The sequence below is a fragment of the Mytilus californianus genome, unplaced genomic scaffold (assembly GCF_021869535.1).
Source record: "Mytilus californianus isolate M0D057914Y unplaced genomic scaffold, xbMytCali1.0.p SCAF_12, whole genome shotgun sequence".
In the NCBI taxonomy this organism is placed as follows: Eukaryota; Metazoa; Mollusca; class Bivalvia; order Mytilida; family Mytilidae; genus Mytilus; species Mytilus californianus.
Genome location: NW_026262604.1, coordinates 29,909,499 through 29,922,911, shown reverse-complemented (window position 1 = coordinate 29,922,911; position 13,413 = coordinate 29,909,499). Strand labels below are relative to the sequence as shown.

At 32.2% G+C, this 13,413-nt stretch overlaps 1 protein-coding gene across 7 annotated transcripts in view; it reads left to right on the top strand.

Annotated features, from left to right (window-relative positions):
- The window catches only part of LOC127721666 (uncharacterized), a 78,189-nt gene extending 70,481 nt beyond the window's left edge, over positions 1-7,708 (top strand). For all 7 annotated transcript variants that reach the window (XM_052228456.1, XM_052228454.1, XM_052228457.1 and 4 more), the window contains 4 exons: positions 858-1,109; positions 2,945-3,054; positions 3,437-3,578; positions 5,212-7,708. In XM_052228456.1, the coding sequence (XP_052084416.1) occupies positions 858-1,109; positions 2,945-3,054; positions 3,437-3,578; positions 5,212-5,970 (1,263 nt within the window). In that variant the 3' untranslated portion in view covers positions 5,971-7,708. The remainder of the gene's footprint in view (positions 1-857; positions 1,110-2,944; positions 3,055-3,436; positions 3,579-5,211) is intronic.
- The last annotated feature ends 5,705 nt before the right edge of the window (positions 7,709-13,413 follow it).

The following is a 13,413-nucleotide window of genomic DNA, read 5'->3' as shown; positions in this document are numbered from 1 at the left end:
AATCCTTTCTACAATTGTCGGTTTATAGATTTTAAAATTATAAAGAAACTAAGGTTTCAACTCCCTCAGGCAAAGTTGGTCTTAGATTTGGCTATTCCATTATGTTATTTTTGGTCATATAGCTCTTCAATTGTTTCGGTTCTGATGAACCCTTGGCTTTCAAATATTTGGCTTTGAGCGTTCCTGAAGAAGGTAAATCCAGAAAAGCGCGTACGACACATGAAATTCATATAACGTGTTGTTTTCTTTTTTTACATCACTGGGTCAATACCTCTGCTGGTGGACTATCAGTCCCCGAGAGTATCATCAACTCAGTAGTCAGTACTTCGGTACTGACATGATTTAGAACAATCCTTTCTAAAATTGTTCGTTTATAAATTTGGAAATTAGAAAGACACTAAGGCTTCAACTCCCTCAGGCAGAGTTGGTCTAAGATGGATTTGGCTATCTTATTAGGTTGTTTTGGTCATTTAGCTTCAATTGTTTTGGTTCTGATAAACCCTTGGCTTTCAAATATTTGGCTTTGAGCGTTCCTGATGAAGGTTAATCCAGAAAAGCGCTTCGGACGCACGAAGTTTATATAATGTGTTGTTTTCATTTTTTTTTATGAGAGTCAAGGCATTCTCCTCTACCTATCAAGTTTGACGTGGGTTCTTTTAGTTTAGACAGGAAAATAAAACACAAAAGACTTCAATTTTTATGTAAAGAAAAAATTATATATCTTTAAAGAATATTTAAAAATAAAATGAACACTTGCATATTTACATGGTTTACAAACTTATTCATACTTATAAGAAAATAACAATCACAATACTTGCACAAATTATCACATTTATCAATACAGATGATTTTTTCAGCTTTCAAAAATTTTGAAAACAATCATGGACAATCGAGAAAACATGCCTTGCTTTGATCCAAGGGAAGTCATGTTTCTAACGAATCAGTGGGATATCATCGACAATGACGACTCCTTATCAGACGACGACGAAGACGAAGAAAGCGAAGAAGATGATCAGCATACACAAACATGGAAGCTCATTCAAAGCAAATTGAGCAAGGGCTGGGGTTGGTTTAATGTTGAGAATGTATTCCGTATAAGCTTAAAACAGGTAAATCATTTATGTGTTTGACCATAACTTTCTCAATGTAGGCATTATGTTGGCACTATGTGTTTCAATGAATGAACTTTAATATAGAATAAGGGGGAAGAAAAAACAATAATTTGAAAAAAAATGAGTCTTCACCTATAGAAAGGAAAATAAAAAGAAACTGACAGTAGAAAACACCATTGCAAAAAAAAAAGACATGCTCGTGTTCAAACAATCTACGTAGAAAATTGATAATTAAGCGACAACAACCCAAGTGAATACTTGGAATGGACTGTTATACGCGTGCATTAACGCCAAACATTTGTTATTTATATTTAGAAAATACATTTTGGAAATTACTCCGCAAGTTTAAAAGTAACATGTTGTGTCTTAGTTAGATTCAAAGTTTTAAATGTTCATTAAATTAATTTTTTTTTTCGAAAAAAGTTTAAAACATCAAAATAACATTAATGCAAAAACTGATTATTTTTTTCAACATTTAACAAGAATTAAAAGAAGTTTTATCTGTGTTGATCTAAGAACAAATCTTGTTTCTATATCAATCGTAAAAGCAAAAATTGCAATTTGCAGTGTAGAATTTTTGTTTGACATAACAGATTAAAAGCGCAAAATGCTCTCATCTGCAGCATTTAATTTTTTTTCATACATAAAACAAATTCTAATATGACGTGCTTCTTTCGCTTTGTAAACAACACCGTGATAAAATTCTCGATATATCTATACTTAGCGCAAACTCAGAGTTATACATAATAATGGCTGTTACAATTTACCTCCCACGTAAACCTACATGTATCGTATGTGTAAACGGTACGCCGAATTCACTGTGTTAAAAATTGAAATTGATAAAAAAAACTACAGAACCTTTATTCTTATTTGGATGCATAACAAAAAGAATTATTGCCAAATGTTTAAAAAACGTCTTGTTTATCGCACCTAGTGCACATGTATACATGCATAACAAATCCTTCAAAAATTTTACATAAAGAAATGAAAGGCCAACAAATCTATGGCTTCCATGAATTATTTCGATTCTAATTGGACAAATACGGTAATTTAAAAACTGAAGTGAGGGTGGGTATGCCGTGTGTGTGTGTGTGTGTTCTTTTTTACACCCTGTTAGATAAAGCTAAAAAAAGTCCAATAAATCTATAGCTTGCATGAAATATTTTTTGTAAAACCGTAGAAAAAATTGTTTTATTCTTTTAATTCTCATCCCCAACATTTGCCATTTTTGATTAACATGTTTTCTCATTAGTTACCGTCAAGTCCACAGTTGACATTTAGTAACTAAGGAGCTGAAGTATACATGTGCACTAAGTGCGATAAACAAGACGTCTGTTAAACATTTATCGTTGTCAAAACTGGAGAATACAAAATGTTTCAGATCGATGCCTTATTCATTTTACCAAACAATTAAAAATTTAAAAAAAATTCTCCTCAATAGAGCTATAAAGTTGAAATGCCGAAACAATGATAGCAATAACTGATTCAATTTTAAAACTAAAAATTTATCGATCAGATTTTATTTCAGCCCCTTTCCACCTTAAATAGAAAAAAATCTAAAAAGGAAGGAAGAAAACTGGTCACATTTTGTGAGTTGAAAAAACCCAGAGACATTAGAAGAACACAAATCTATACAGGTTTTATTTAAAAACAACTCTTAGGCTGATTTTTGCTCTTCGACTACGTATTTGATTTGGCTTTTCAACTATTTTGATTTGTGTGCCACTGTTGTGACTAAAGTAGACAAATCGCGCGTCATGCGTACATAATTATAAGCCTTTCATTTTTTTAGTAGTCGTATTCAATACCTTTGTTTCTTTTTATTGTTTAAGGTTGAAAAAGGGGTCAGCAATTTCTTTACTGATGAATACAGAAGGTTCGAAACTTTGTTAAAGGAAACGATACATAAAAATGAAAATAAAAGAGTGGAATTCTACTACAGGTTGGTTACATGCATTCTAGATGGTTTAAAAAAAACCTGACAAATGATGCATGATTTCTTTTGTGTTTCTTGGTAAAAAAAAAATACTTAAAAATTCGTGTCAGTTTATAATAAAATTGTATGAACAAAATGAAAATAATGATTCTCCATTTTTGTTTTAAGACACCATTTGCATTTTTATTCTATTTCAAGTGGTTTGGAAAGGTTTCTCATGTGTCACATGTTTTATTTCGTAATTGATTATGTTATCATTTTGTTAAAGTTTAATTAAAAACTTGGAAACTGGTGAATACTTTATAAAACTTGCATTTTACAATTAATTCCAAATATACAGACAAAAAGAAAATTAAAAACAAACTCTCTTATTCCTATTTTCTAAAAGGTTTTTGAAAAATTTCATCCGAAATGCTGAGAGAGGTACACTAGCTAGGTTAAAACTATTGGAGCGATCAGAAGACGAACAGCAGCGAATCATGGATCAAAACAATGCTAAGATCCGAGATTTAGAAATGAAATGCAAGCAGGTAAATGGATGATTAATTCAAACAAAATTGTTTCTATTGGTTTTAAGTAGCTAACCTAGCAAAAAGGGTCAAGTGAGCTTTCCTCATCACTTGGCGTCCGTCGTCCGTCGTCATCATCCGTCGTCGTCCTCGTCTGTCGTCCGTCGCCATTAACTTTTACAAAAATCTTCTCCTCTGGAACTATTGGGTCAAATTTAACCAAACTCGGCCACAATCATCATTATTGTATCTAGTTTGACAAATGTGTCCGATGACCCCGACTGTTAACCAAGATGGCCGACATGGCTAAAAATAGAACATAGGGGCAAACAGCAAGTTTTTTCTATAATTTTGAAAACCGTTATAAAAAGAGAAAATCTGACAGGAGCAGAAATGTTCAGAATGTTGAGCTCTACCAATTGATTATATACCTCAAAACTGTCAGACGACTTCTTATAGGAGTTATTGCACTCAAATGACAAATTTTACCAATTTATTTTTTTCATTTTTGCCTTTTATCTTGAAAACTATAATAGATAGAGAGAAACTTCACAAGTCAAAAATTGTCGAAATCTGCTCCTTATTAGAGTTATTGCCCTTTGATGACGGTTTTTACCAATTTTTGACTGATATCTTAAAAATTGTAATAGATAGATAAAAACTAAACTAAGCAAAAATGATCAGGAAGACAAGATCTAAAATTAGGACAATATGGAGGAAATCGTCCGACGACTCCTTATTTGAATTATTGCCTATTAATGACCATCACTTATGTGATTTCCCTTAATAAGGATTTTTTACTCTCTTTTGTGTTTTGAGCTAAAACTAAAGAAGATAGACAGAAACTGATCAGATTGAATGATCAGCATTACAAGATTTAAAAAACAGAGATTTTTGTCATGAATTCTATTCTCGTCTACAATATTGGAGAGTGTCCTTTGTTGAATATGCACATATACAAAGGTGAGCGATACATGCTCTCTGTCTTTAGAGCCTCTAGTTTCAAATAAAAAGCTGCTTCCTGACTATAATAAAACATTGACAGCCTGCAAAAGGACGTAATATTCATATCTATGTCGTATATTTTGTGGATAAAAGTGTCCATTGTGTGTGACTTGTCAGTACAAATAGTCCTAAAGGAAATTAACGCACTTTTGATTAGTTATACAATCGTATCATATATCAATAAATTAAGCTGTAACATCAACCTTTAACCATTCGACAAAACTGAATACTATTTCCGATGTTTTAGAATCTAAAAACAATGGAATCAACTTACTGCAGAGAAATTGGTCATTTATTCTAAGACGGTTTACTTTGCTGCTCTTTTTCAACCCAGGTGATGTTTATTTTTAGTCTGAACACATGTAACAATTATATATAGTTTTTATTACTTGGTTCTCAAACATTTTGATCTGAGAGATTAAAATACCTAGAGAGTCATAAAATGTTATTTTACATTTAATTTTTTGACGATGATGTGACTTAAAATGTCAAATTGAAATTAAATGGATCCATTTGAAATTATAAGAACCCAAATAGTAAAATAAAAAAGCAAAACAAAACAACAAATTAAGAAAAATGAATAGAAGAAGACATATTTATGTTAAAAGTTGTATTTTCAAATATGTATTAATTTTTTTTAAATTTGCAGTCAAAAATAGAATTAGAATTCTATAAAACCGAAATAACTTCACAGCTTGCAGAAAAACTATATGCCTACCTTTACTCAAGTCATGGACGGGAAGAAATTTTGAATCCTCCTGGTGAAACTAAAATATGGGATGTCTCGTACAGATCAGTTGGGCAAGAAGTGCAATCACGACTTCAGAGTGGAATCAATCGATGGTGCGATGGTCAAGAAGTAAAATCAATTATTGAAGATGCAGACACAAAAATCAGATTAAGTGTCAATGATATAGAGTCGAAACTGCTGGAAATTGAGATTGAGATGACAGGAATAGACCCAAGAGTCGAAGGCAGTCGCGTTATTCTCGGACTTGGTCTTAGTCTTGGGCTTCTCTTTTTACCCTTTTCAATTGTACTTACGTTTGTTTTTGCTGTGGTATTTGCACCCTTATATATAGCTTGGGGCTGGGTTATTGGGTCGGCAGGTGTTCGTAAAAAGGCAGATGAAATTTATGATGAGTGTCTCGGGAAGATATCAAAGCTTGAATTACAGGAAAGTTTCGAAAAATCATTTGGTGTCGAATACGGTAAGGTGATTATTCGTATTTTTGAGGAAAGTGTGCCAAAGGTAATAGAAAGTCTTTTAAGTACAAATAAAAAGCTTCATGCCGAGCACAAGGCTATAAAACAAAAAAGTAAATCATTCATGCGATTAAAAGGTAAAATTCAGAAAATCCAGACAGCAACCGAAAATTTTGAAAGGGATTTTGAACAGCTTCATTGACTTTGATTGTGTCGACTAACATGAGGATGGTGTCAAAGATAAAACAGCATGAATGTGTTATCCTTTTTCAATTTGTACAAGTCTTTTAAAGTGTTTTCCTAAGATTATCCATATACAGACATTTTAGATACAGTCTTAGATAATTGATTTTTTTATTAGTTGTTATTGGCTTTGCACTAGCTGTCAGTATCTGCGAGTGCTCGTAGATCTGTATTTACTTTCTTTTTAGTCATTATGGATGAGGGATTGATGAGGGATTGATATATACCCTGCCACGTCCGGTCCTGTGTTTTTGTTTGATGTTTATCCGCTTTGTATCGATCTGATGAGTTAAGCCTTTTTCAACTAATTTTGAAGTTTGTTCTCATGTTGTGCTGTTACACCACTGTCGTAGGTAAGGGAGGTTGAGTGTTCACAAAAATGTTTAACCCCTCCACATACTTTGTGTGTTTGTCCAAAGTCAGGCGTCAGTAGTTTAGTGGTTGTCGTTGGTTTAGGTCTGTCATATTTGTTTTTCATATATTGTTTTGTAATAGATCAGACTGTTAGTTTTCTCAGTCGAATTGTTTCATATTTTTTATGTCAGGGCCTTTTATAACCAACAATTCAGTATGGATTTTTCTCAATGTTGTCGACCTGATGCATATAATTGCTTACATCCACTTCATTTGATTTTTGGTGGATAGTTGTCTCATTGGCAAGCATACCACATCTCCTTATTTTTATATTTTATATTTGATTCACAATTAAAAAAACTAACTTGAAAAACTAATTTTAGTAATTTTAGTTTGGTTTGTGAAATGTCATATTCGTACAATACGACCTCCATAAGTATATTTAGTCTTACATCAATAAGTAATTAATAATATGAAATTGATGGCATTACAATTTACTTTTAAAGACAATAATTATGGCATTCATATCGCGTTCACGAACTTACTCTCCAACACAAATTATATAAAGCGTTATTATATTGTTCTAGAATACATTTCTTCGTTTTTGTTTATACCAGAAAAAAATCCTTTACGTGAAAAAAACATAAATAATGTATTTCAGACTGAAAAAATAAAGTTGATACATTTCGTCATTTGGAGAGGGAGATTTTGTGAATTTTATTAACTTGTCTTAATTTAATCGGCTAACTTCTTGTATATTTTAAATGACTTTTTTTTTAAAAGAAATAAAGATAACTTTTTTTTTTCGCAGATTGAAAAGAAATCATTTACATTTTGCTTCTATAACATAAAATTACGTATGTTGCTTGCAAAAGTACCGTGTGTTTAAGATAATAATAATATTGTTGAGTGTTGTCATTTTGTGTATACAACTGCAAGATTATTAAGGCCCGCCAAATAGTGATGGTGTTGCCCTAAGGATTTAAATCTTCTCTGTGTTTCTTTCCGTCAGTCAGTCCTTCAATAATGCATGTGATAAATGGTAAATATAGTTTGCCCCAACTGATTTCAATAAGTTTTATACACATTTATACATGTATATAGAAAGGGTCAGAACCAGAAGTTGAGAATTAAAAATGAACAGGCAAATCGACACCTGAAATGACTTAAAGCATGGCACGAAATCTACTTAACTCAATTTTTCCTGACGAATTATGACATACGTGTTTTCCATTTTTATCAGTTGTAAATTAATATTTATGTACCCATTGAATACTTGGAGATGTTTAATGTTATTTACCATTAAAAAAAAGATTGGATCACAAGTAAAATGTTTTGAATTATTTTGCTTTCTTTATTGCATATAGTTCTGAATAGGAACTATGTATTTGATATTGAACAAGGTAGTTTGTATACTTGTCTTGTATTGATAAGAGTCGATTTGTATGGCCCCGCAACAAAGTTGTCGGTGCCATATAGTTTTACCCTTGTCCGTCATTCCGCAACAAACCATTATACGCATTTTTTTTCTGCACGCCTTCAGATATTGGGCTGATTTTGGTATGTCAGTTAACCATGATGAGTTACAGATCAAGTGTAAGTTTCGTTCCGCCCTGCTAATTTTTGCCGAAATTACAGGCTTTGAACGTTGATAAATTGTTGAAAATCACAGTTATACAGACTTTTTTTCTAAACGCCTTTAGATATTAGGCTGATTTTTGGTATGTGAGTTAACCATGATGAGTTACAGATCAAGTTTATGTTTCGTTCCGCTCTGCTAGTTTTTGTTGAAATTACGGGCTTTGGACTTTGATAAATTGTTGAAAATCACAGTTATACGGCCTTTTTTTTCTATACGCTCTCAAATTTTGCACTGATTTTGATATGCAAGTCTACCATGATGAGTTACAGGTCAAGTTTATGTTTAGTTCCGCTATGCTGATTTTCATGTCGTTTCGCAGTACATCTACTTCCTGTTTGCTGATTGTTTGAAATTTAACTACTCATAGATCAAGGAAATTGTTCATCAAACTAATATTGGTATTGAGAGCTGGATATTATCCATGCATGTTTGTGCCCACATGTGTTGTTGAAACTACAGATTTTTCAACTTTTTGAGCCGGGACCATTCGTGTCGTTCCAACACATCTACTTTGTTGTTGTAAAGGGCGTGATTTACAGCAGCTATACCTTCAATTTGCTAACTCGAACTGATAGCAGGACTTCAAGTATATTTTGATATCCGTAATAAGAGAAGAAAACACAAGTAAGTATACACAAACTGGATTTGCAAATGTTCTCGATAGGAATAATTGATTGATTGATTGTCATTGTTTAACACAATTTTCAGCACTATTGGATATATGGTGGCGGTCATTTATTATTGGTAGGAGTGGTAGGAAAAAAGGCAAACACCTTAGGCAGGAAAATGAACCCTCCTTGTCAATTAAGATTGGTGTCGAACGCGCCTTCCACGTGCCGTTTTCAATTCACAATCCAAGTGTTGACAGGCTAGTCGTACAATAAATGAACTACATAGACCACTCGGCCACCCAGGCCCTAAGATAAGAATAGCCATAGTATTGTAAATGCTAAGCAGAAAACACTTATAAGTAAATCTTTGATTCCATGATTGTTTTTATTGAATATTTTATTACTGCTAAATCTGTCAAATATATACTTCTAAAATGATACAATAGTATGCAATTGTACTGTCTGAAATAAATTACTTTACTATAAGTGCCACATGTGGAGCAGGAGCTGTATATCTTTCCGGAGCATCTGAGATCACCAGTTTTTTTAGGTTCGTGTTGCTCAGGCTTTAGTTTTTTATACTGTATCTTGTAAAATGTTGACTGTCTTTTAGTCTTTTTTTTTTGCCATGGCTTTGTCAGTTTATTTTCGACTTATGAGTTTGAATGTCCCTTTTGTATCTTTTGCCTCTCTATGAGGTACTACGTCCTACAAGGCATCATTTGATGTTTTATTTTGCTGCAGATCATGTATGTTAAATAATTTCGTTGTTTACGGTTTGTTTCAGCCTTCAATATTAAAGTTAAATATGCAAAATTGTTCACTGATCGTGTGTTAAGGCAATAACTCCTACAAATTTGTCCATAGTAAAGTATACTACAAAGCTAAAAACTGACCAACTCTATTTAATTATATAATGTAAACATGTTTACTGTATTATACTGTAAAACAAGTCATTGATATTAGTTAAATTTTTACACACTCTTTTTTTGTATCATAAATATCAAATGCAAGTGGGAATGAAGAATTTGTTATATCTCCGTTTTGCATGTTTTGACTTCTCAAAAACATATTTTAAACCCAGAAACGACTAATGTTGCCAAACCTTTGAACACTGAATTCGCGTGTATCGCTTCCCTAAAACAAGGAATATGGCTTTGATGTTCAGTTTCTGAAATCCCAAAGAGTCTCCACTTAAACGAACATTTCACTTTAAACTTGGGGATAGGTTTAAAGGTTATGCTAAGTTATATACTACATTTTAAGTTTTTGTTTAAGCCAAAACATAAAATAATGCAACTTCTTTATATAGAAAGAAGTTGGAAGTTATTTGTTATGTTCAGCATATTTGAGTTAATTATAAATCTATTATAGATTTTAGATGAACAGCAAATGACATTAACGATACTACTTGTACTGCACCAGATGTGCATTTCGACAATAAATGTCTCTTCAATGATTCGAGAGGCCAAAATATTCGAAAATCCAAAACTGAAGTTCTTTTTAAACCAAAAAAGGACAAAACATATAGCCAAAGCCGGCCAAGGAGTTAAAGCTTTGCATGAGAGAGATACATTTTATTAATTTCAAAGGCAAAAGTTGACTATGTAACTCCTACAAGGCGTCAATTTGTGATTTTCTAAGATCTTGCATTCCTGATTATTTATTCTGTTAACAGAGTCTGTCTATCTTATAAAATCACAATGATAAAACTCAAAACCTTATTCTATTTATATTAACTCTTGTATAGATTTCAATTGATTTTTCTTTTTTTTTATGCAGACATTTTTAGGATCCTATATTATCAGGTTTGCTGTTTACAGTTTCCGTCTTCTATATTAAACAAGAAAATAAGTAGAATCGGTCAAATTAGTTAAATAATGGCAACAGTAGTTTACCAATGTTCAAATCACATAAATTGATTAAGAAGACAAATAAAGCAAACAGACAAAAACTGAAGAAATAGCACGGACTTCAAAAGCAGCGAGTCCTGGTATATCGACAGGATAAATATCTCTTACTTCGTGGAGGCATGCATTACGCGCCATGCAAATGTATGCTTAGTAAAAAGGACACAATTGATTAAATTACAGATAAGACGACATTTTCGGTATCTATAGATCGCTGAAATCATGCCGTGAGTGAGTTGAGACACTGGCATATCGTATCGGTCAATCATTTTGTGATGGTGGCAGTAAAACTTAAGCAGTGTCGATGTAAGTTGTATGTCTTTATAACTGTATCATGTGTATGGATCGTTTTTTGTGTAAGGATCACGCCTCTCTCAATGAAAACCGTATAGTGTGACTAGCGTAACGTATCAATTGAGCAGAGTAAGTATGTTTCTACTGAGAAATGGACAGTTGAAATAATTACGTTTGTCATAGATTCATATTAAAGTCTTTCTGTTTTGTCATGTTTAAAAGGCCGAATTATGGAGCAGAATCTGATAAAACACTTAACGTTCGACAACATTGGGTTCCGCAATAAGCACTCACGTCACACATGAATATCTTATTTTTCAAATGTTCCCAAAAGATTCAAAGTACATTTTCATGATTAGTTTGACTTGTATCTTTTGGCTTATAGTTTTTGAACTAAAGCAGATCTGCCCCTTAGGTGGTCTATTGAAAGAACAATTTGTCCTTCTGCCATTTTGATAAAATAATCATAAATTTACTATAAAAAATACAGAGTGAGTACATACTTAACGTAGTTTCACTAAAAAGAACATATCATATTACATATATATACAAACTTTCCCAGCTGGTTATTCAAGAATTAACTAATTCTACCGAACCATTGGTTATTTTCTTTGCAAGATGTTGTGTTTTTGTCCACTTTCTTGTCATACATGTATGCATCTCAATGATATCCTTTTTCTACAAATTGCCCAAAACTGAACATGCAATTTGTTGAATTTTCTTTCAAAATTTCAGTCATTTTACAAAATGACTAGGTATTCTTAGTCATTTTATATAATGCCTGTCAAGGTTAGGCATTTTATAAATTTCCTGAAAATTCAGTCATTTTACAAAATGCCTAAATTTAGAAAATGCCTGTAACATACACATATATTTTGATTAGTAAAAATTGAAAATTGTGTATAAATATTGTATTAAAAATTAAAAACCAAGTTTGGATGAAAACCAGCATCGTTAAATAAGTTAAAAAACGTGCATAGGCACAAAGTATGCTGGGTTTAAGGGCATACGATACAGTAGCACAGCACGGGCAGAAAATAACATTTCAAAACGTTTCGTGTTGCTTTCTCGACGTTGTTAATAAAACCGTTGTAATTTCGCGATGTTTCTCTTATCTTTTAATCTTGAAATGTAAAAATAAACTGCTTCGCTGAGCGCAGCTGAATACGCCCGCAGAGGTCCAATCCTGAACAGTTGGAGCAAAAATGGACACAATATTCAAGCTTGATACAGGTCTGAATTTGGATTGTATTAAATATTTGACATATTATAGGTTTCTGAATAAATGTAGTCAAAGAACTTGACATTGGTTATATGAATTGAATTTATATCCAATTAAAGATTTCTTGCTGTTGCGCAATACTTAGTAAATCTGTTGTCAGACTATAAACAATTAAAGTTCAATTAGTTCTCAATGTCATATTAGAAATTTATGAAAATGTAAAGGGAGCTTACATCAATCGATATAAACAATTCACCAAAGTTTCATGAGAATTGCTGACAGCATTTTTGAGTTATTGTCCGAAAACTGGAAAATCCCCCCTTTTTTAATGAATAAAACCCCATAACTCAGAAATGTAAAATGTAAAATTTATAAAATTCTAAACGGAGCTTACATCAATAGATATAAACTATTCACCAAAGTTTCATAAGAACTGCTGAAAGCATATTTGATTTCTTGTCCGAAAACTGGAAAATTCCCCTTTTTTTTATGAATAAAACTCTGTAACTCGGAAACGTAAAATCTAAAATATATAAAAATCGAAAGGAAGCTCATGTCAATATATATAAACAATTCGCCACAATGTCTTGCAAGTTGGTGAAAGCATTCTTGAGTTATTGTCCGAAAACTCGAAAATCCCCCTTTTTTTAATGAATAAAACCCCTTAACTCGGAAACGTAAAATCTAAAATTTATAAAAAACGAAAGGCAGCTCACGTCAATAGATATAAACAATTCAGCAAAGTTTTATGCAAATTGGTTAAAGCGTTTTTGAGTTAATGTCCGACATGTTGACGACGGACGGACGGACAGACGGACGGACGGACGGACGGACAACGGTTTACCATAATACGTCCCGTAAACGGGCGTATAAAATCAAATCATGTTTTTTTTTTATTTCATATAGGAAATGAATAAAAAGATATGCAGATAATAATATGTCAATTACACGGAAACCCAACTACACAAAAAGCCAAAAAAAGTAATTTAGATATCAACGTACTGTTTTTATCAATACATATATATATATAGTATCTATTTCATTTGGCAAAATCTAAATCGTATGTAGAATTGTCATTGTACGGATATTTAACAAAGACTATCTAGAAAATAACAAAATAACATAATAGATATAGACAACGCCTAATACTGTTCCTGACTATTTTTTTTTAATTTATTTAACACGGTGACAGTGGAATATATATGTGTATGAAGAAGAACTGTCAGTTAAAAAGACAGAGTAATAATAAACCAGGTATGATAGATAAGAATCAAGAACCCACCCGTTGACGTGCTAAGCATGTACCCTCTTGTACAAATTGAGAGAAAAAAATCGAAGTATCGGATAACAAGGTATCTGACAGACCAGA